The sequence below is a fragment of the Macaca thibetana genome, chromosome 5 (genome assembly GCF_024542745.1).
Source record: "Macaca thibetana thibetana isolate TM-01 chromosome 5, ASM2454274v1, whole genome shotgun sequence".
NCBI lineage: Eukaryota > Metazoa > Chordata > Mammalia > Primates > Cercopithecidae > Macaca > Macaca thibetana.
In genome coordinates, this window is record NC_065582.1 from 135,155,711 (window position 1) to 135,178,192 (window position 22,482).

Sequence of the window (22,482 nt, forward strand, 5' to 3'; positions counted from 1 at the left end):
TCCTGCCTCAGCCTCCCGAGTAGCTGGGACTATAGGCGCCTGCCACCTCGCCCGGCTAAGTTTTTGTATTTTTAGTAGAGACGGGGTTTCACTGTGTTACCCAGGATGGTCTCGATCTCCTGACCTCATGATCCGCCCGTCTCGGCCTCCCAAAGTGCTGGGATTACAGGCTTGAGCCACCGCGCCCGGCCTAAAAATAAGTTTTTTAAAAGAACTAGATGATGAGGCCAGGCACAGTGGCTCATGCCTGTAATCCCAGCACTTTGGGAGGCTGAGGCGGGAGGATTACCTAAGGTCAGGAGTTCGAGACCAGCCTGGCCAACATGGTGAAACCTCGTCTCCACTAAAAATACAAAAAATTAGCCAGGCATAGTGCCAAGCACCTGTAATCCCAGCTACTCAGGAGGCTGAGACAGGAGAATCACTTGAACCCGGGAGGCGGAGGTTGCAGTGAGCCAAGATCGCGCCATTGCACTCTAGCTTGGGCAACAAGAGCGAAAACTCCGTTCAAAAAAAAAAAGAGAGAGAGAGCTAGATGATGAACAAAAAAACAAAAACAAACAAAAAAACTACCATCATGAAAAATTATAAGGGTTATGGGGAGACAGACAAGAAAACCAACATTTATAATATAGTATGACTAATGGATAACTGAAAGCCAGTGTGAAATTTATCAGAAGTTTAAGATAAGTACTTGGTAAGTATAACCAATTTTTATGGAAATAAATAGGAAATGATCAGAGAAAGAATACCTGACTAAACCTAGAAGTCAAAAACTTCCGACATGGGTAATCTAAGAGATAAAATGGATGAGTCAGCCGCGAGGAACAGCAAAGAAAGGCATTCCATGTAAAAGGAACTTTGCCAAGACCCTTAGTCCTACAATTTAGTTTCAATCTATTTGGTGATTTCTTACAATAAGTTAAATCAGTAGGTTTGGAGCTACTATTTTGGAGGTGAAAATAAAAAGGCATGCATTAGATCATAAATGCCTTTAATGCTAAGAAAGCACTGGCATTTGAACTTAATCCTGATGGGTCCAGCTGAAGAAATGAACAAGGCCAAGAAAATTTTAAGCAAGGGTGTGACAAGTTCAGATATGCATTTTAGAAAACTCACTTATACACAAATAAAAAATCATCTTGACTGAAACACAGAAAAAGATAGTCATCTTTAATGAGAAGCCCAAAAACCATTAAAAAAAAAAAATCTCAAGGTACTTTGAAAGAGCATTAGCTGGCAGGGCGCAGTGGCGCATGCCTGTAGTCCCAGCACTTTGGGAGGCCAAGACGGGTGGATCACAAGGTTAGGAGTTCGAGACCAGCCTGGCCAACATGGTGAAACCCCGTCTCTACTAAAAATACAAAAATTATCTGGTTGTGGTGGCGGGCGCCTGTAATCCCAGTTACTCGGGAGGCTGAGGCAGGAGAATCGCTTGAACCCGGGAGGCGGAGGTTGCAGTGAGCCAAGATCGTGCCATTGTACTCCAGCCTAGGCAACAGGGCGAGACTGTCTCAAAAAAAAAAGCATTAGCTGCAATATAAAGACTAGCTGCATGGAAAAAGACTGCAGTCTTAGCTGCAATGTAAACATAAAGATGATGGAATCTCCTTGTGATACAATTCAACAGAAAGGCACTTGGATGGTTTAAAATTTAGCATATATGAATTTTTAAAGGTTATAAAGAACCAGTTAAAAGTAGAAATTATCTATCCAAACTGAACTTAATGCCAACAATGCTAGTAAAATTTTACAGAAGTATATCTCTATGTATTCTGGTAGGGCTATTAAGTCCGTGTGCAATTAAAAAATAAAGTTACAATCAGTCTGCAACACATAAACAACCCAAAGACCAAGCAATGACATATACAAATGTCTATGATAGGGTGAACTCTTGACATTAACCAAAAATTCATTCAGACACTTCCTCAAACACTACAATTGTGTACCATACAACCCATACCTCCTCCTTCCCATTAACTAAAACTTTTCAGGGACTCTCTCAGAGTCTCTTCAGAGACTCAAAACAGTAAAGAATATCCCATTAAAACACTCCTGGTTAAGCCCCTCTACCTATACAAAATCTCCAAGGGGACTGGTGTTTTCTTTTTAATCAATACTTCCAACCCTTGCTTACTTATAGCCAATTGCAGCCCACTTCCTAAACCAGCTCCAAACCCAAACCCTTTCCAGTCTTTTCTTTGGGGCCACATCTGCCTCCCACGACATGTCTCAAGACATCAGCTTCCTATACTGTCACAAATCTCTACTGAGCACCAAGAGAAAGAGAATAGTCACTCACCTAACACTGCTTTCACATTACAATTTTTCCATCTCTTCTCATTAGCTAAAATGAGAAGCCTCTCTACATACAAATACAAATCAAGCCCACGTACAAATCAAAGCCTCAGGAAAATGACAAGTCACTGCCATTGACTTCCGAGTTGCCTACCGCTATGTTGTAAAAGACAGATGGTTTTAATATACATGCTAGGAATGATCAGTTAATATTTGAGTACCCTCATCAAGAATACACAGTCTAGGGATGGGTAATTAGGATATGAAAGTCTCTAGTCAAAAGTTTACCGTCCAGAAGTGCTTTCATATAAGCCTTTAGCACAGTAGAAATTAGAAATGATCCTATAACTAGTTAAAGAGTCATTTAGTATGGCTCTGGATTAAAGATCAATATGGCTGTGTGATTCTTCTCTAAAAACCTTGAGCTGCTAGCCAAACAAGGAAAGGGAGGGTTGGACTTAGCCAAGCCATCAGAGAAAGAGACCGGAAAAAGAGAATCAATGGTGTCTACAAGAGAGCAATAGGATGGGTCATGGACTTCATCTTGAGGAAGGAAGAATTTGAGGACAGGAAAGGAATGATTATTGAGAAAGGAGAAAAATAAATGGACCAGAAATTTCAAAGTCAATTGCTGGATTGGGAGTAGAAAGGCAAGTAAACTAAAAGAATAAAGAGAACGAACACTTGAAGTCAAGATTTCTGAGGTGATATAGTGACTGGTGATGACACATATTAAAGTATAAAATAAAAGAGAACTGGGCTACACTAAGGAGTGTTCTAATAAAAGTAATTCAGCTAAAATTCTGTTATCACTTAAGTAATTACTATCATTGTGACAATTTTCTGTTTACAGATAACTCCATATAGAGTATACTAAAATAGTGAAACCAAAAATTCAAACAGAAACCATGAAATACTATACTCTTGTGTATATTAATTTAAATTTATTAAACTTAGCATATGTGCTCCAGAGTCAAATTGCCTGGGTTCAAATTCCAGCTCAGCCATTTACTAGCTGAGTGCTTCCACTTCCACACTGGCAAAATGGGGATGTTATTAGTACCTACCTCATAGGATTGCTGGGGAATGATATAGTCACCACATGTAAAGGGCTAAGAATGGCGCCTGGCACACAGTGAACACTATATAAATATTAGCTAGTATTATTGGAGTTTGAGACTTTGCTAGTATCATGGTAAATTTCTACCAAAAACTAAAGAGACTAAAGTAATGAACTGATTTTCAGATAAGGCATTTTGCTTGAAGCAAACATTTCTTATTAACTAGTCTGGTTTATAATAATAAGCTATGTTCGTTACACTAAAACATTTTAAGTTGGCAGAACAGCCTTTTTAAATCTAAAAGGAAGATAAATATTTAGCTTAATAAACTATAAAGAAATATAACCTGCAATGACTGGTGGTGAAACTTGAGTTGTCTGTCCTGTAACTGCTTTACTATTAATTGGTTTTGCAAAGATCAGCTTCGTGATTACTGGACCAGAGGTTGGCGTTCGAGGCTTCTTAGCAATCTGAAACATATAAATAACTATGAAGACCATCTGTTTCTATAAAATGCCTATTAAATCAAAATTATACCAAAGATTCATACAAAGTAGTACATGTAAAACCAACTCACACTTAACAGACTATATCTATGTATTAATATTAATGTTAAGAACATTTAAAATGCAGACATTCATCAAAAGATAAATATGATCATATCCTTAATCCCATATATAATAATACCTTTGCATTTTAATACAATTCCTTATTTTCATGTCTTGGATATATGCATATGATGAAAACAAAATTAATAATGCTTAATGAAAAAATAAAACTATGGCACAGTAATATTCTTGTTCAAAATAACAAATTACTCAATAATAAAAAGAGTAAGTAAAGAAAGTATAGTACGAATGACGAAGCCACCTATATATGCAATTACATTGGCCTTTGGATGCAAAATATAAATACATACACATTAAAGGTAGGCTTATGACTAGATTTTCAACTTTAGATCTAAATATGAGGAGTAGATTAAGGGAGAACTGAGTAAGGTAAAGCCCTAGGGTACAAAACAGAAAAATTTGGTAGAACAAAAACTATTTTAAGGGCAACAGCTGTGAAATATTATTTACTAAACTATTAGGTACTATACTTTTCTTCTTTTAAAGATGGGGTCCCGGGCCAGGTGCAGTGGCTCACGCCTGTAATTCCAGCCCTTTGGGAGGCTGAGGCAGGAGGATCACTTGAGGTCAGGAGTTCAAGCCCAGCCGGGCCAAAATGGTGAAACCCTGTCTCTACAAAAATACAAAAATTAGCAGGGTGTGGTGGCGCACGCCTATAATCTTAGTTACTCGGGAGGCTGAGGCAGGAGAATTGCTTGAACCCAGGAGCAGAGGTTGCAGGGAGTCGAGATTGCACCACTGCACTCCAGCCTGGGTGACAGAGTGAGACTCTGTCTCAAAAAAAAAAAACAAAAAAAAAATGGGGTCTCATCTTGTCACCCAGGCTGGAGTGCAGTGGTGCAATCATAGTTCACTGCAGCCTGAAACTCCTGGGCTACAGCAACTGTTTACTATATTTTAAATTCCTTGAAGAGGGAATCTATATTTAATTCATCTCCAACTTGAAGTTATATATTGGCACACTGTTGACCTGAATTATAATTCTCCGCAAGTCAAGGAGTGTAGAATTATCAAATTTTTATATTGCAATTATCACCATATACAAAGACACAGCTTCTTCTGAAAGTTAAAAGAAGAAATTTACCTAGGATAAAAATCAAAGAATTTTAGAGTGTGAAGAACATTAAATATTAATTATATCTTTTGGCAATGAAAATTGAGACCATAAAAGTACTATTTATTATAGGAAATAGTGACTCAAATGAAAATATATGACCAACGTGAATAACTGAAATACAACGGAAGCTATAATAGATCACAGAACTAGACAAATATTAGCTCTTTGTGCTCAAATTATAAATTAAACTAAATAACACAACATACTCACAATATATTACTTTTTTATACTCAGAACACATTACTGACAAAACCAACTGTACATACGATACAAATTACTTAAAAAAGATACCCATTATTGTATTTAAAAACAGCCAACTTGCAAAACTATAACATACTCAAATAAATCCATAATTATACTCTAGAAAACTAATGAAATTTAGAGAAACACAAATTTCCCAAGTATGTTTACAGACCTAAAACCCTAAAGTCAGTCAAAATTGTATCTATTGTATCTATAATATTAAGGATCTCTAGAGGTAGAAGTATTGCTATTCTTAGAAAGCCATATTAACAATAAATAACCTTAGCTATAACAATTATGGGCTTAAAGTATTTCCCCATTTTAAACTGATTTTTCACAATCATGAATATATGAATACTTATCAGTGAGGAAAAAAATATAAACAGTACAACCAAAAGCACATTAATTATTCAAATAAACAATCTCATCTTGCCCTTGTGGTTATGTTTCTTTAGTGGTGCTGAAAATAATAACTTTTGGTTCCATTAAAGAACTATGAATTTTTTGCACTATGAATTCTAAAGTATCCTGGAACAAAATTATTAAGTAAAACAAAGCATCAAAGATCACTTTAACAAGTTTATAAAATCAGCAGCTTAAGACAAAAATGAAAAAAAATCTTACAAATAAGGTAGTAAAATATGTCATCAAGTAATACATATAAGTAATTTTTGGCACTGTGTTGGATAGATTCAGAAGCTAGTAAGGAGTTCTGTTGTCCCAGACTGCTAGTTATTTACTACTCTTATAAACTATGCACAGGAAACATGGGAAAGTGTTTATATATCTGTTATTACATATAATTATACCTCTGTTACTGCCCCTGGCTTCAAAGGTCACGTCTTTTCTTCATTTTTCAAGATGGCCTCCATCTTCCACCCTTGCCTGCTAACTATACCCTAACAGTCTTAATACTCTGATTAAACTTAAGAGAACACTGACAACTACCTAGGGGGAAAAAAAACAGAAAATGATATAATCTTTGTAATACTAAACCAAATATTCTGGTGTTGAAAAAGGAAAAATATAGATGCATAGTTTTTAATTTGTCTTTTGTGCTTCAGAGCTTTGTAGGTTACTTCTGAGTTGGAAAGACTTAAGACGCCTAAAAATAACGGACCGTACAAGTAAAAAAATATTCTAAATGTAATTCTTTTGTTTTTACTGTGTTTTTTAAAATAGAATTCTTTTTTATTAAATAGAGTCAGGCTTTAGAAAACTAACAGTAGCCTGGGTGCAGTGGCTGATGCTTGTAATCCCAGCACTTTTGAGAGGCCAAGGCAGGTGGATTGCTTGCATCCAGGAGTTTGAGACCAGCGTGGGCAACATGGCGAAGCCCCATCGCTACAAAAAAAAAATACAAAAATTGGCCAGGTATGGTGGCTTGCATCTGTACTCCCAGCTACTTGGGAGGCTGAGGTGGGAGGATCATTTGAGCCTGGGAGGTCAAGGATGCAGTGAGTCAAGATTACACGCTGCACTCCAGACTGGGTGACAGCAAGACCTTTCTCAAAAACAAAACAGAAGAGAAAAGTTACAATAAAACAAGTTATAAGAATTAGACCCCAGTCTTCGCTTTTATCATCATTACTTAGGGAATTAAAGTAGAGAAATAATAGAGACAAGCAACACCGGTCAGTGAAATGGCACATATGCCTTGCTCTCAAAAATTTAAAAAAAAAATGCCATTCTAATTTATGTTCTTTTCCTTTTTTTTTTTTTTTATTTTTGAGACAGGGTCTTCCCGTAGCCCAGGCTGAGGTGCAGTGGTGCGACCACAGCTCACAGCAGCCTAGACCTCCCTGGCTCAAGCGATCCTCTCACCTCAGCCTCCTGAGTACCTGGGAACACAGGTGTGCACCACCATGCCGGGCTAATTTTTTGTATTTTTGGTAGAAACAGGGTTTCACTATGTTGCCCAGACTGGTCTCAAACTCCTGGCCTCACAGAATCTGCCCACCTTGGCCTCCCAAAGTGTTGGGCTTACAGGTGTGAGCCACCACACCTGGTATCAGTTTCTTTTGAACATAATTATAATCCATATTGCCAAAGCCAAATAAACTTTGGTAAACTAATCAACACCAGCTTCAAAACTGAGGACAAGATGCTTGATAGGATATCTCATCCAAGAGATTCTTAGCAAAAATAAGAAGTAAAAGGAAGTCATAGATAAGTGAGAATAATGAACAAGAAAGAGCACTAAACATTTAATAGTAGCAAAGGGGACACAGGCAAGTTATAAGATTTAAGAAATTCTACAAAGTTCTTAAATGCAAAGCCCATGAAAAGTGGTTTCTAATTCTACTGTCAACACAGTAACCAAAACATTACTTCTAGTATCAGCTGAGTGTAGTTTCCCAAAACCTTCCTACTTCCTTCTTATACATTTCCTTTATTTCTATGCATTCTCCTTTTTTCTCAAAGATAGCTCTTTCAAACAGAGGATACATTTTTGTTTCCTGGTCATAACTAGATCATTGCATTTCTTTTTTCTTTTTCTTTTCTTTTTTTTTTTTTTTTTTGAGGTGGAGTTTCACTCTTGTCGCCCAGGCTGGAGTGCAATGGCGCGATCTCGGCTCACTGCAACCTCTGCCTCCCGAGTTCAACCAATTCTCCTGTCTCAGCCTCCCGAGTAGCTGGGATTATAAGCACTCGCCACCAGACCCGGCTAATTTTTTGTATTTTTAGTAGAGATGGGGTTTCAGTAGAGATGGGGTTTCACCATGTTGGGCAGGCTAGTCTCAAACTCCTGACCTCAGGGAATCCGCCCACCTCAGCCTGCCAAAGTGCTGGGATTACAGGCTTGAGCCATCATGCCCAGCCGATCACCGCATTTCTAAGAGTAGTGGTAGCCTAAGAAAGCCTATCTGGGCTTGATAAACTGGAAATCACTTAATAGATATTCCAGTAACCTTCTTTCTTAGGGTCCTGTTCATACTAATAATAGGTACCATTATGAAACATCCTCAATATTTTGAGAATTATACTACACATTTCATCATGATCAAAAAGTATTCTTAAGAAAAAGTCAAAAACTCAGAGAAGATAAGTAACCTACAAAAGTTTTCCATAACTGGTAGGATAACGTAGAGGCAACTCAAACCCAGCTGGTACAACTCTAAAGCCTATATGTTATCTTCCATCACATGTCACTGTCTTTTCCATAGTACAAACATAAATAATGGCAATGAATAGTAAACTCCAAATAAAAGGCACACGTTGGCTAACATGCACTATTACTGGCTCTGAGGGTTTCTCAGAGCAACAAAGTTCTGTGAACCTAGCCTTTGGCCATCTGTTAACTGGAAAAAAAAAAACAAACAAAAAACAATGTTGTCTAAATGATTTTTTGATAGCCCAGCAGCAAGTCTGGCATCTTTATACCAGCAAAACATCCTTGTAATCAAACTACCACTAAGAATAAAATGCATTTTAAGATTAGTAAAAGGCTATAAAATACTAATTTGGAATTTAACCAAAACTGTTTGCTTTCTAAGTTATCTGGTAAAAATTTTCATAAGCATTAGACATATCAAACTTAAAAAACACACACACAATTACGTAAAACAACATTCAAAAGAATTCAGTAACAACTATGTATTTAGTAACCCTACAAACACAACTATGAACCAGTTAAATTTTTTTAACATGCATTTTAATTAGTAAGCCCCCTTTTTTCTTTTACCTGTACTGTTTTTAACTGTTGGGTCTGTAACACAGAGGGCTGAGTTGTAGTATTAATCAGTTGACTTCCTGGGGTCAATGCTGAGACACCAATGACAGGTTTCACCTCTGGCCTCCCTCCAATGGTAACTACTTTAATTTGCTGCGGTGGTAACTTAGCATCTCCTGACTGGGCCTGAGTTGTAACTTTCTGAGCCTGGGGTAGTTGGCTATGGGGTAGTGCTAAAACAATTGGTGAACCAGACTTGCCCAAAGTTGTTAAAATTAACTTCTGTCCATCTGGTTTAAGGGTCTGATTGCCAAGTTTAAGATCAGATGTCTGTGATACTTTGTTTAAAATAATCTGATTGGCTGATATAGTCACAGGAGTCTGAGCACCAAGTTTTTGAAGGCCACTTGGAAAAGCTGGTTTCACTGTGGTATTAGAATCTGCTTTAGTAATTGTGGTATTCACTGCAACTTGGTTAGTGTGGTTACTGTACACTGTGATTGGTTCCGTGGAAATGGGCGTGGCTGTAGAGTCACCAGTAGAATTTATGTTGACAATTTCTTCCAGTTCTGTCTCCATGGGAATTGGGGATGAAACAATAACAGCCTCAATACTATCATCATCCACTAAAGTTATACCAGTGTCCATTATTTCCTCTGGAAGCAAACTATTCACCTCGGCTGGCACCACCTCCATGATCGTTCTCCCGCTAGAAAGTTGATCAGGCACTGTAATAAAAGTTGAAAAATGAACAAGTTACTAGGTTTCAAAAGATGTAAGAAAAAAAATCCAAGAAAAATGCAACTGGCAAAATGACAATTTTTAAATTGACATATAATTGAATGAAGAACATTCCTGATGCTTATCTGGGCTAAATCATGTTAACAGATCTTCAACCTGCAAGAATCTGTAATCTAAGTCATATAGAACACAAAACTAGGAGCAAACATTCTTACTCTCCTTGTCTCAATCCACAAGTATCTCGCACTCAGGCAACACTAAGTCACATAATCACATGAAACTCCTTTCTAATGCCCTCTAATAAAACTTGTAATCTTTGACGTATCTGATCTTATTTCTTCCCAGTTTTTTTTCCTCTCATTGACAGACTTGAAAACTGCTGATTCACACAAGGAAATAAAGATTTAAATATTAACATTTTGTAAAATATATTCAAATCTCCAATGAGCTAGGTCCTAATATGAGTGTACTATCCCATTTTAAAAATCCATTAAATACCAAAATTAATGTTAAAGGAGTTTCTAGAGTAATCCATCTCAGCAATTGCAGATCAAATAGCATTTGTGGTCCAACTTTGATCAACTAGCTTCATACCAAGGAAATTTTTATTTGGAAAGAAGATTCTCAAACCCTCCTCAGCCATTTATTTATTTATTTATTTATTAAGACGGAGTCTCACTCTGTTGGCAAGGCTGAAGTAGAGTGGCACAATCTCAGCTCACTGCAACCTCCGCCTCCTGGGTTCAAACGATTCTCCTGCCTCAGCCTCCTGAGTAGCTGGAATTACAGGTGCCTGCCACCATGCCAGGCTAATTTTTGTATTTTTAGTAGAAACAGGGTTTTGTCATGTTGGCCAGACTGGTCTTGAACTCCTGACCTCGGGTGATCCACCTGCCTCAGCTTCCCAAAGTGCCGGGATTACAGGCATGAGCCACCATGCCTGGCCATCCTCAGCCATTTAAAGTGTCTAAAAGAACCATTTAAGAGACACACAGCCAGTCCCCATGAAGAAAAAAAAGTAATAGTCATAAAGCAGATTATGAAAAACTTCGAGCTGTGGTACTTTTAGCCAAAGGTCTGCAGAACTTCCAATAAAGGAATCAATTCTATTATCTTCATGTATAAAAGACAGTAAATCATGTTTATGACAGAATAAATTGCAGTGAGTTATTTGCCCAGAGAACATCAGATCCATAGGAACCTAATCAGCAACTTTCTTCTCTTCCTTTTTTTTTTTTTTGAGATGGAGTCTTGCTCTTGTTACCCAGACCGGAGTGCAATGGTGCAATCTTGGCTCACTGCAACCTCCACCTCCCAGGTTCAAGCGATTCTCCTGCCTCACCCTCCCAAGTAGCTAGGATTACAGGCATGCGCCACCACGCCCAGCTAATTTTTTGTATTTTTAGTAGAGACCGAGTTTCTCCATGTTGGTAAGGCTGGTCTCAAACTCCCGACCTCAGGTGATCTGCCCACATTGGCCTCCCAAAGTGCTGGGATTATAGGCGTGAGCCACCATGCTCAGCCCCCTTTTTTTAAATATAAAAATACACCACCCAGCTGGGCGTAGTGGCTCACGCCTGTAATCCCAGCACTTTGGGAGGCCAACGTGGGTGGATCACGAGGTCAAGAGATAGAGACCATCCTGGCCAACATGGTGAAACCCCGTCTCAACTAAAAATACAAAAATTAGCTGGGCATGGTGGCGTACACCTACAGTACCAGCTACTCAGGAGGCTGAGGCAGGAGAATCGCTTGAACCCAGGAGGCTGAGGTTACAGTGAGCCGAGATCGTGCCACTGCACTCCAGCCTGGCGACAGAGCAAGACTCCATCTCAAAAAAAAAAAAAAAAGATACACCACACATATAAAATTAACACAAAAGTAGCAAATTATGACTATTAGCACTGGCAAATACTACTACTGCCAAAATAAACCATCATTATTGAGTGCTTACTATACAACAGTGATGACATAATTTAATTTATCCTCACAACAACTCAGAGATGGGAATCATCATTATCTCTGTTTTATAGATGAGGTCATTTAGAAAGGTTAATTTGCCTAAGGTCACATAGCTAGTGAATGGCAGAGCCAGGACTCCAGCTCAGGTTGTTAAGATGCCACAGTTAATAATCTTGGCTGGGCACAGTGGCTTTTGCCTGTAATCCCAGCACTTTGGGAGGCCGAGGTGGGCAGATCACCTGAGGTCAGGTGTTCGAGACCAGTCTGGCCAACATGGCAAAACTCCATCTCTACTAAAAATACAAAAATTAGCCGTGGCGGTGGCAGGCGCTTGTAATTCCAGCTACTCAGGCGGCTGAAGCACAATAATCGCTTGAAGCCGGGAGGCAGAGGGTGCAGTGAGCCGAGATTGTGCCACTGCACTCCAGCCTGGGCAACAGAGTGAGACTCTGTCTCAAAAAAATTTTTTTTAAAAGATGCCACAGTTAATAATCTTAATCCCAAAATTATATTCCCTTAAATTTTACCATTGGTGTTTTAAAACAGGGAAAAAATAAGTCTACTTTTCCAAAAAGACAAACAAACAAAAAACCGACATACATGTGCAGAACATGTAGGTTTGTTACACAGGTGTATGTGTGCCATGGTGGTTTGCTACACCTGTTGACCCATCCTCTAAGTTCCCTCCCCTCGACCTCCACCCCCCAACAGACCACAGTGTGTGTTGTTCCCCTCCCTGTGTCCATGTGTTCTCATTGTTCAACTTCCACTTAGGAGTGAGAACATGCGGTGTTTGGTTTTCTGTTTCTGTGTGAGTTTGCTGAGGATAATGGCTTCCAGCTTCATCCATGTCCCTGCAAAGGACATGATTGCATTCCTTTTTATGGCTGCATAGTATTCCATGGTGTATATGTGCCACATTTTATTTATCCAGTCTATCACTGATGGACATCTGGGTTGGTTCCAAGTCTTTGCTATTGTGAATAGTGCTGCAATAAACATACGTGTGAACATGTCTTTAGAGCAGAATGATTTATATTCCTTTGGGTACATACCCAGTAATGGGACTGCTGGGTCAAATGGTATTTCTGGTTCTAGATCCTTGAGGAATCACCACACTGTCTTCCACAATGGTTGAACTAATTTACATTCTCACAAACAGTTAAAAGTGTTCCTATTTCTCCACAGCCTCGCCAGCATCTATTGTTTCCTGACTTTTTAATAATTGCCATTCTGACTGGCATGAGATGGTATCTCATTGTGGTTTTGATTTGCATTTCTCTGATGATCAATGAAACGATGTCGAGCTTTTTTTCATGTTTTTTGGCCACATTTGTCTTCTTTTGAAAAGTGGGTCTGTTCTATCAATAAAGATTAGTTTTGTGTTTTTGCTCATCCCAGAAATTCATATAAATTGAATAATATATGTACTTACGACATAAAGCAATCATATAGTATGAGTTTTTTCTCTCAGCATGCGTTTGAGATTTATCTGCATTGTTTTACTTATTAGTAGTTCCACTCCTTTTTACTGCTGAGTAATATTCCATTGTATAAATCAATGACAATTTGTATATGCATTCATCTGTTAATGGACATTTGGACTGTTTCCAGTTTGGAACTATGATGAATAATTCTACTATAAACTGCTATAAATATTTAGGTTCAAGTTTTTTCTGAAAATATATTTTTCATTTCTTTTGAGTAAATATCTAAAAGGAGATCTTGCAATTCCTTCTAGGTGAATCACATGGTAAGTTTATTTTTAATTTTGCATGAAACTGCTAAACTATTTCCCAACTTAACTGTAGCGTTTTATACACCCACCAGCAATGTATGAGAGTTCCAGCTGCTCCACAGCCTCACCAACAATTGGTATTGTCAGTCTTCTGTTGGTCTTTTTAACTCCAGCCATTCTAGTGTATGTGAAGTGATATCTCATTGTGTTTTTAATTTGCAATTCCCAGATGATTAATGACTCTAGCCTCTGTTCATGTGCATATTGACTATCTGTATATCTTCCTTTGACAAGTTCCTGTTAAAGTCTCTGTCATTTTTTTTTTCTTTTAAAAATACCTGGTTTGGCCGGGTGTGGTGGCTCATGCCTGTAATCCCAGCACTTTGGGAGGCCGAAGCGGGCGGACTATGAGGTCAGGAGATCGAGATCATCCTGGCTAACATGGTGAAACCCTGTCTCAACTAAAAATACAAAAAATTAGCCGGGCGTGGTGGCGGGCGCCCATAGTCCTGGCTACTCTGGAGGCTGAGGCAGGAGAATGGTGTGAACCCGGGAAGCGGAGCTTGCAGTGAGCCGAGATCGCATCACTGCACTCCAGCCTGGGAGACAGAGCGAGACTCTGTCTCAAGGGAAAAAAAAAAAACGGGTTTACAGTCTTACTTAATTGGATGAATTCGTTACATGTACTGCAAAGTTACCCGTCACTTATAACATCTTAAAGGACTCACTAGGGTTTTGGGACCCCAAACTACTAGCACTTCTTTATGTGACTCTTCCTGATCAAAGAATTCCTTCTGGCACTTATGGGCATTCACGGCACAAGCATGTAAAAATATCAACATCAAATATACATCGGCAATGATAATCACAACAACACACAACAAAGGGCTCCACTCACAATGTCACACTAGCTTTCTTCCCCAAATCCCAAGAGTTGAATCTGGATACTCCATCCCCACCGAATGATGATTTAGTTCCTATATCCAACAGAACCATAAAAGTTTGACTCCTTCCTCTCCCTGAAGTTCTTCCAGCATATTTAGACATATGGGTATGGTCTTTGGTCCCCCTAAGGACACACAGACATCAGCCCAACCCCTTTTAATCTTTCTCTTTAAAGCACCTGAAATTAAAGAGTAGGAGGAGGGAGAGGTCAGGCCACAGAGCAAGACTGTGGCTCCACAGCAATAAGCAAAGCTTGCATTTACTTTCATTTTCAAGCATTAACCCTTGCAGCTCAACCAAACTTCTAAGGTTTTGAATCCACCTAAAAGCTCTATATCCCTATTGTGGACACCATATGTTCTGCTTTGAGGGCTCCTTAACTCAGCAGCTATAGCCACACTGCCTTTCAGCAGAGCAGGGGCCATGAAGTTGAGTGTACAACAACCAAAGCACCATTCAGGTGGTATGTTTCAATCCTGCCTCTCAACTAAGCCTCTAAATTATTCATTAACAGGTAGAACAGTGGAGGACTTTCACTCTCCCTATCCCCACTGCCCTTGCCCACCACCTGGGTAAGACCATTCACTAACAGATGCCAGAGAGAATTTTTATATCTCCTAACCTAGCTCAAGAGGCTCTCATCCTTCCTCTTTCAGAATGCCATGCCTGTCAGTACCCCATCCTCATGGCCAAAACTATCAAGAACTGTGAGAGGTCTGAGACTTCCTACTCTCTTTGAAAGCTAATAAAGTAGCCTAGTACTCTTCCATGGACACCGGCAGAAGACACAGTAGTCCTGTGTCAGAGACAAAAGGACTGTTGACCCACAGTACAGCAAGAAACATGAGCATCATGTGTGTATCAGTTCCCCCATATCCCCCAAGTCCCGCAGGGAAGACACAGGGGGGTCCAGGTAGATGCCGCACATGCAGTAGGTTTGCATCATAGCTGAGGAACCCTGAGCTTAGGGAACCCAAATCTTTTTTTGTTGTTGTTGTTTTGAGACAGAGTCTCTCTCAGTTGCCCATGCTGGAATGCAGTGGCGCGATCTCCGCTCACTGCAAGCTCCGCCTCCCAGGTTCATGCCATTCTCCTGCCTCAGCCTCCTGAGTAGCTGGGACTACCGGCGCCCGCCACCACGCCCGGCTAATTTTTTGTATTTTTAGTAGAGGCAGGGTTTCACTGTGTTAGCCAGGATGGTCTCGATCTCCTGACCTCGTGATCCGCCCGCCTCGGCCTCCCAAAGTGCTGGGATTACAGACGTGCGCCACCGCGCTCAGCCAGGGAACCCAAAGCAAACCTGCTCTTTGCCCAGAGGCAGATATTATCTTTATTATACTGGACAATAAGCAAATCTGCCCTTTGCTACAGAGGGAGATGCTGTATCATCCTAGGCTGTTTGCTATACAGATATCATTGAAAAGATCATTTAAAACAAAAGGGCTGTCACTGCCTCACTGGTAAGAGGTATAGAAATGCAAGGACCCATGGAAAAGCCAGGTGCAATGGCGTGCACCTGTAGTCCCAGCTATTCAGGAGAATGAAATGGGAGGATTGCTTGATGCCAGAAGTTCAAGGCTGCAGTGCACCACTGTACTGCAGCCTGGGCAACACAGTGAGAGCCTGTCTCTTAAGGGGGAAAAAAAAAAAAAAACCCATGGAGAATTGTCTCCCAAATAACTATATCTTATTTATGTTAGCAATGTTGTGCACTTTAAGTATATAGGTCTTATACGTATTTTGTTAAATTTATCCTTAAGTATTTCATGGTTTTTTGATGCTGTTATAAATGGCGCTTTTTTCCGTTTCCCAATTGTTTACAAGTATGTACAAATAAAATTGATTTTTGTATACTGTGCATGTATCCTACAACCCAGCTAAACTCACTTGTTAATTCTGATAGTTTTTCAGTATAGATTCCTTACGAATTTCTACAAATACAGTCCATGTTGTCTGTAACATCTTTATTTCCTCCTTTCCAATCTGCATGTTTTATATTTCTTTTCCCTTACTACACCTTGCTGGGACCTCCAGTAAAATGTTGACTAAAAGTGGTGACAGCAGACATCCTTGCCCTGTTCCTAATTTTATCTGTTAGTTATAGGTTTCCACAGATTTTCTTTACCAGGTTAAGAAAGTTTACTTCTTTCCCAATTTGATGAGGTTTTTTAAAAAATCATAAAAGGATGCTTAATTCTATCATATGCTTTTTCTGTAACTAGTGAATCGTATGGCTTTTCTTTTAGTCTGTGAATTATATTAATTTTTGATTACATTAATTTAGCATTCCTGATATAAACCCCACTTGATCCCATCTTATAATTTATATATATATTGCTAAATTACATTGTGCTAATATTTTGTTAAACATTTTTGTTATGTTCATGAGTGATATTGATCTGCAGTTTTCTTTTCATTTTATAGTGTCTGCCTGAAGACAATGCTAGCTAATAAAATGAATTGGAGTGTGTTCTTATTTTTCAGGAAAAGTTTGCACAGAATTGTCTCTATTTCCTCCTTAAATATTTGCTAAAATTCACCAGTAAAACCATCTAGATATAAAGCTTCCTTGTGGGAAGGTTTTTAAATATAAATCCACTTTCTTTAGCAGATGCAGGGCTATTCAGATATCTTTCTTCCCAAGTAACCTGGGATATTTGATAGTTTGTGTCTTTGAAGGAATTTGTCTATTTCCTCTAAGCTGCCAAATGTATTAGCATAAAATTACATGTAATATTCTTTTAATATCTGCAGGATCTGTAGAAATGTCCTCTCTTCATTCCTCATAGTGGTAAATTGTCTTCTCACCTTTCATTCTTGATTAGCTAGAGATTTATCCATTTTATTGACCTTTACAAAGAACCATTTTTGGACCAGGCATGGTGGCTCACACCTGTAATCTCAGAACTTTGAGAGGTTAAGATGGCTCACTTGTGGCCACAGGTTTGAGACCAGTCTGGACAACATATCAAGACCCCACCTCAACAAAATAAAGATAAAAATTAGCTGGGTGTGGTAGGGCCTGCTTGTAGTCCTAGCTCACACTCCCTTGACTTGGAGGCTGCAGCAAGCAAACCACGACACAGTGGCATGAACATGTTTCACTGAAGCGTCAAATTCCCAGGCTCAAGCAATCCTCCTGCCCCAGCCCTGCAAGTAGCTGGGACCACAGGCATGCACCACAATGCCTGGCTTTTGTTTTGTAGAAATGAGGTTTCACCACGTTGCCTAGGCTGGTCTCAAACTCCTGAGCTCAAGTGATCTGCCCAGCCTGGCCTCTCAGCATGCACCACTGTGCCTGGCCCATTTTTTATTTAATTAACTATTATTTTTACCTCTTTCCTTCTGTTTGATTTATTCTTCTTTTCCCAGAATCTGGTTTTTTTTTTTTTTTTTGAGATGGAGTTTCATTCTTGTTGCCCAGGCTGAAGTGCAACGGCGCAATCTCGGTTCACCACAACCTCCGCCACCCGGGTTCAAGCGAGTCTCCTGCCTCAGCCTCCCAAGTAGCTGGGATTATAGGCATGTGCCACCACGCCTGGCTAATTTTTTGTATTTTTAGTAGAGACAGGGTTTCTCCATGTTGGTCAAGCTGGTCTCAAACTCCACACCTCAGGTGATCCGCCTGCCTCGGCCTCCCAAAGTGCTGGGATTACAGGGGTGAGCCACTGCGCCTACCCGCCTAGAATCTTAAGAAGGAAGCACAGATCAGTGTTCATCAAACTACTAAATCATGACAATGGTCTTTATATATTGCTTCCCACCTAAGAATGGTTGTTTGTTTGTTTGTTTTTGAGACAGAGCCTTGCTCTGTCACCCAGGCTGGAGTGCAGTGGTGCGATCTTGGCTCACTGCAACCTCTGCGCCCCGGGTTCAAGTGACTCTCCTGCCTCAGCCTCCCAAGTAGCTGGGATTAGAGGCGCATGCCACCATGCTGGCTACTTTTGTATTTTTAGTAGAGATGGGGTTTCACCATGTTGGTCAGGCTGGTCTTGAACTTCTGATCTCAACTGATCCACCCGCCTCAGCCTCCCAAAGTGCTGGGATTACAGGCATGAGCCACTGCGCCCGGCCTGATATTTACATTTTTAAATGGTTGGGGTGAGGGAGAATATGTGACAGACTTACATGACTTACAAAGCCTCAAATATTTGCTACCTGGACCTTTACAGAAAAAGTCTGTCAACTCCTCGTTTAAATGATTGATTGATTTTAAAACTTTCTTCTTTTTTATAGTAAGCCTTTAATATGAAAACTTTTCCCCAAAGCTGCTTTAGATGTATTCCGTTAATTTCAATATGTTTTTATTTATTTTTTATTTTATTTTATTTTATTTTATTTTATTTTGAGATGGAGTCTCGCTCTGTTGCCCAGGCTGGAGTGCAGTGGCACGATCTCAGCTCACTGCAAGCTCCGCCTCCCGGGTTCACGCCATTCTCCTGCCTCAGCCTCCCAAGTAGCTGGGACTACAGGCGCCCACCACCATGCCCGGCTAATTTTTTGTATTTTTAGTAGAGACGGGGTTTCACCGTGTTAGCCAGGATGGTCTCGATCTCCTGACCTCGTGATCCGCCTGCCTCGGCCTCCCAAAGTGCTGGGATTACAGGTGTGAGCCACCACGCCCGGCCTCAATATGTTTTTATTATCATTCACTTCAAATGTTTTCTAATATTGCTTGTGATTTCATCTGACACATGGTTAATAAAGTGTGCCATTTAATTCCCAAGCACTTGGAGATTTTCTAGCTATGCTATTATTATTGATTACTAATTTAATTATAGTATTGTCAGAGAACATAATACTCTGCAACATTCTCATTTGAAATTAGAGACTTATATTTTGACTCAGTATATTCTCTCTTGGTGAATGTTCCTTGTGCATTTGAAAAGAATTTTTACTTTTTTTTAGTTTTTTGGGGTTTTTTTTGAGACAGAGTCTCACTCTGTCACCCAGGCTGGAGTGCAGTGATGCAATCTGGGCTGACTGCAACTTCCATCTCCCTGGTTCACACAATTCCACTGCCTCAGCCTCCCAAGCAGCTGGGATTACAGGTGCATGGCACCACGCCCAGTTACTTTTTTTGTATTTTTAGTAGACGGGGTTTTGCCATGTTGGCCAGACTGGTCTTGAACTCCTGAACTCAGGCAATCCGCCCTCCTCAGCCTCCCGAAGTGCTGGGATTACAGGCGAGAGCCACCGCACCTGGCCAAGAACATTTTTTTCTTAATAGTTGCTGAGGGTAGTATTCTATTTATGTCAGTTAGCAAAAGCTGGTTTATAGTGTTATTCAGATCCTTGATATCCTTAATAAATTTTTAGGCTGTTAAAATTCCCAAATATGATGGTGGATTTGTCCATGTCTCCTCTTCTGCACATTTTTGCTTCATATATTTTGAAGTTCTGTTGTCAGAAGAACATAGATTTTTACCTGTCCTGTTAAAAGACACTGAAAATTACAGGAGTGGGACTCGCCCTTTGAACTAGGAGCAAAGTCCTAACTTCTAACAAGAAAAGCTCTGGGCCGGGTTCAGTGGCTCACAACTGTAATCCCAACACTCTGGGAGGCCGAGGCAAGAGGACTGCTTAAGTCCAGGAGTTGGAGACCAGCCTGGGCATAACATGGTAAGATCCTCTTCTCTACAAAAAAATAATTTTTAACAATTAGCCGGGCATGGTGGAGCATGTCTAAAGTCCTAGCTACTCGAGAGGCTGAGACAGGAGGAAAGTGTAATCTCAGAAGGTCAGGAGTTCAAGACCAGCCTGGCCAACACAGTGAAACCACGTCTCCACTAAAACTACAAAAATCAGCTGGGCGTGGTGCTGCATGCCTGTAGTCCTGGCTACTCAGGAGGCTAAGGCAGGAGAATTGCTTGAACCCAGGAGGTGGAGGGTGCAGTGAGCAGAGATAGCGGCATTGCACTCCAACTCTGGCAACAGTGTGAGACTCTGTCTCAAAGAAAAGACAAGAAAAGACAAGACAAGACAAGACAAGAAAGAGAATCTGAGTGTTTAGTTGACCTTTGAACAACAGGGTCCACTTACACACATTTTTTTCCCATAAATATATTAAATATTTTTTGGAAATTTGTGGCAATTTGAAAAAACTTGCTGATGAACCATGTCACCACTTAGAAATATCAAAAAGATTTAAGAAAAAGTTTGATATGTCATGAATGCATAAAACATATGTAAACATTGTTTTTTAATTTACTACCATAAAATATATAAATTATAAAAAGTTAAAATGTATAAAAACTTACCCACACAAACACATTGTATCATTTGCAGTGGAGAGAAATGTAAACAAAGATGCACTATTAAATCAAAACCACAAAAAAGTAACTGTAGTACATACTATACTATTGTAACATTTTTGTAGCCACCTCCTGTTGTTACTGTGGTGAGCTCAAATGTTGCCACTAATTGTCTGTTTCCACATAAGCAGTTCCTCCCTCCAGTAAATTGTGTATTGCAGTAAAAGGTGATCTCCCATATTTTTCATCGTGCTTAGTGCAATACTGTAAAACTTGAATAACACTAGGAGACCCATATGAAGTGCCACTAATGATGCTGGAAGTGCTCCCAAGAAGCAGAGAAAAGTATGACATTACAAGCAAAAATTTAACTGCTTGATATGTACTATAGATTGAGGTCTACAGCTGCAGTTGCCCAACATTTCAAGATAAATGAATCCAGTGTAAAGACCATTATAAAAAAGGAAATCTGTTAAGACATCACTGCAGTTGCACCAGCAGATACAAAAACCTTGCACTTTTAGCAAAATATTTTTTTGTCTAACATTGAAAATGCAGCCTTTGGCCAGGTGTGGCCAAAGTGCTGGGATTTGGCTCATGCCTATAATCCCAGCACTTTGGGAGGATGAGGCAGGCAGATCATTTGAGATCAGGAGTTTTAGACCAGCCTGGCCAATACGGTAAAACCCCATCTCTACCAAAAAATACAAAAATTGGCTGTGTATGGTGGTACGTGCCTGTGGTCCCAGCTACTTGGGAGGCAGAGGTGGGAGAATAGCTTGAACCCGGGAGGTGGAGGCTCTAGTGAGCTGAGATTGCACCACTGCACTCCAGCCTAGGTGATAGAGTGAGACTGTCTCAAAACAAAACAAAACAAAAAAAAGGTCAAGAAAACAGGAGAAGCAGCTTCTGGTGACCAAGAATTCCCAGGTGCCATTAAGAAAATCATTGAGGAGAATGGATATATGCCCAAACAGGTTTTTTGTTTTGTTGTTTTTTGAGACAGGGTCTCATTCTGTCACCCAGACTGGAGTGCAGTGGCATAATCAGAGCTTACTGCAGCCTTGACCTCCTGGGCTCAAGTGATCCTCATACCTCAGCCTCCTGAGTAGCTGGGACCACAGGTGCATGCCACCACATCTGGCTAAATTTTTAAAATTTTTATAGAGATAGGGTCTCATTATGTTGCCCAGGCTGGTCTCGAACTCCTAGGCTCAAGTGATCCTCCTGCCTCAGCTCTCCAAAGTGCTAGGATTACAGGTATGAGCCACCATGCCCAGCCCAAACAGGTTTTCGATGCGGATGAAAGTGCCTTATTCTGGAAAAGAATGCCATAAAAGACATTTATTAGTAAGGAAGAGAAGGCAGCACCAGAATTTTTAAGGCAGGAAAGGATAGGCTAAGTCTATTGTTTTGTGCAAATGTAGTTGGGTTCATGATCAGAACTGCCCTTATCTATTAAGCTGCTAAACCCTGAGCCTTGAAGGGAAAGGATAAACACCAGTTGCCACTCTTTCAAATGTACAACAAGAAGGCCTGGACAATGAGAACTCTTTTTCTGGATTGGGTCCATCAGTGTTTTGTCCCTGGAGACAGAAGTACCTTGCCAGTAAGGAACTGCCTTTTAAAATTCCTTTGATATTGGACAATGCTCCCAGCCACTCAGAACACCATGTGTTCAACACCGAAGGCATCAACATGGTCTACTTGCCCCCAAATACAGCATCTTTAATTTGGCCTCTAAGGCCCTTTAAGGCTCATTATATATGGTACTCTATGGAATGAACATCAAGTCTATGGAAGAGAACCCAGTTGAGAGAA

General features: G+C 40.0%; 3 protein-coding genes across 9 annotated transcripts in view; 2 read left to right on the plus strand and 1 right to left on the minus strand.

Moving 5' to 3' along the window:
- MRPS18C (mitochondrial ribosomal protein S18C) overlaps positions 1-22,482 on the plus strand; it is an 856,900-nt gene that overhangs the window by 333,623 nt on the left and 500,795 nt on the right. The window lies entirely within an intron of this gene.
- Positions 1-22,482, plus strand: part of COPS4 (COP9 signalosome subunit 4) — a 160,207-nt gene that overhangs the window by 63,652 nt on the left and 74,073 nt on the right. The window lies entirely within an intron of this gene.
- Positions 1-22,482, minus strand: part of LIN54 (lin-54 DREAM MuvB core complex component) — an 88,551-nt gene that overhangs the window by 53,970 nt on the left and 12,099 nt on the right. For 2 of the 5 annotated variants that reach the window (XM_050790136.1, XM_050790137.1), the window contains exons 2-3: positions 9,697-9,749; positions 3,706-3,829 (exon numbers count right to left, since the gene is read on the minus strand). In XM_050790136.1, coding sequence (XP_050646093.1) covers positions 3,706-3,829; positions 9,697-9,717 — 145 coding nt within the window. In that variant the 5' untranslated portion in view covers positions 9,718-9,749. Of the gene's footprint in view, positions 1-3,705; positions 3,830-9,033; positions 9,750-22,482 lie in introns of all 5 variants that reach the window. The other 3 variants (XM_050790134.1, XM_050790132.1, XM_050790135.1) reach the window with 2 other exon arrangements.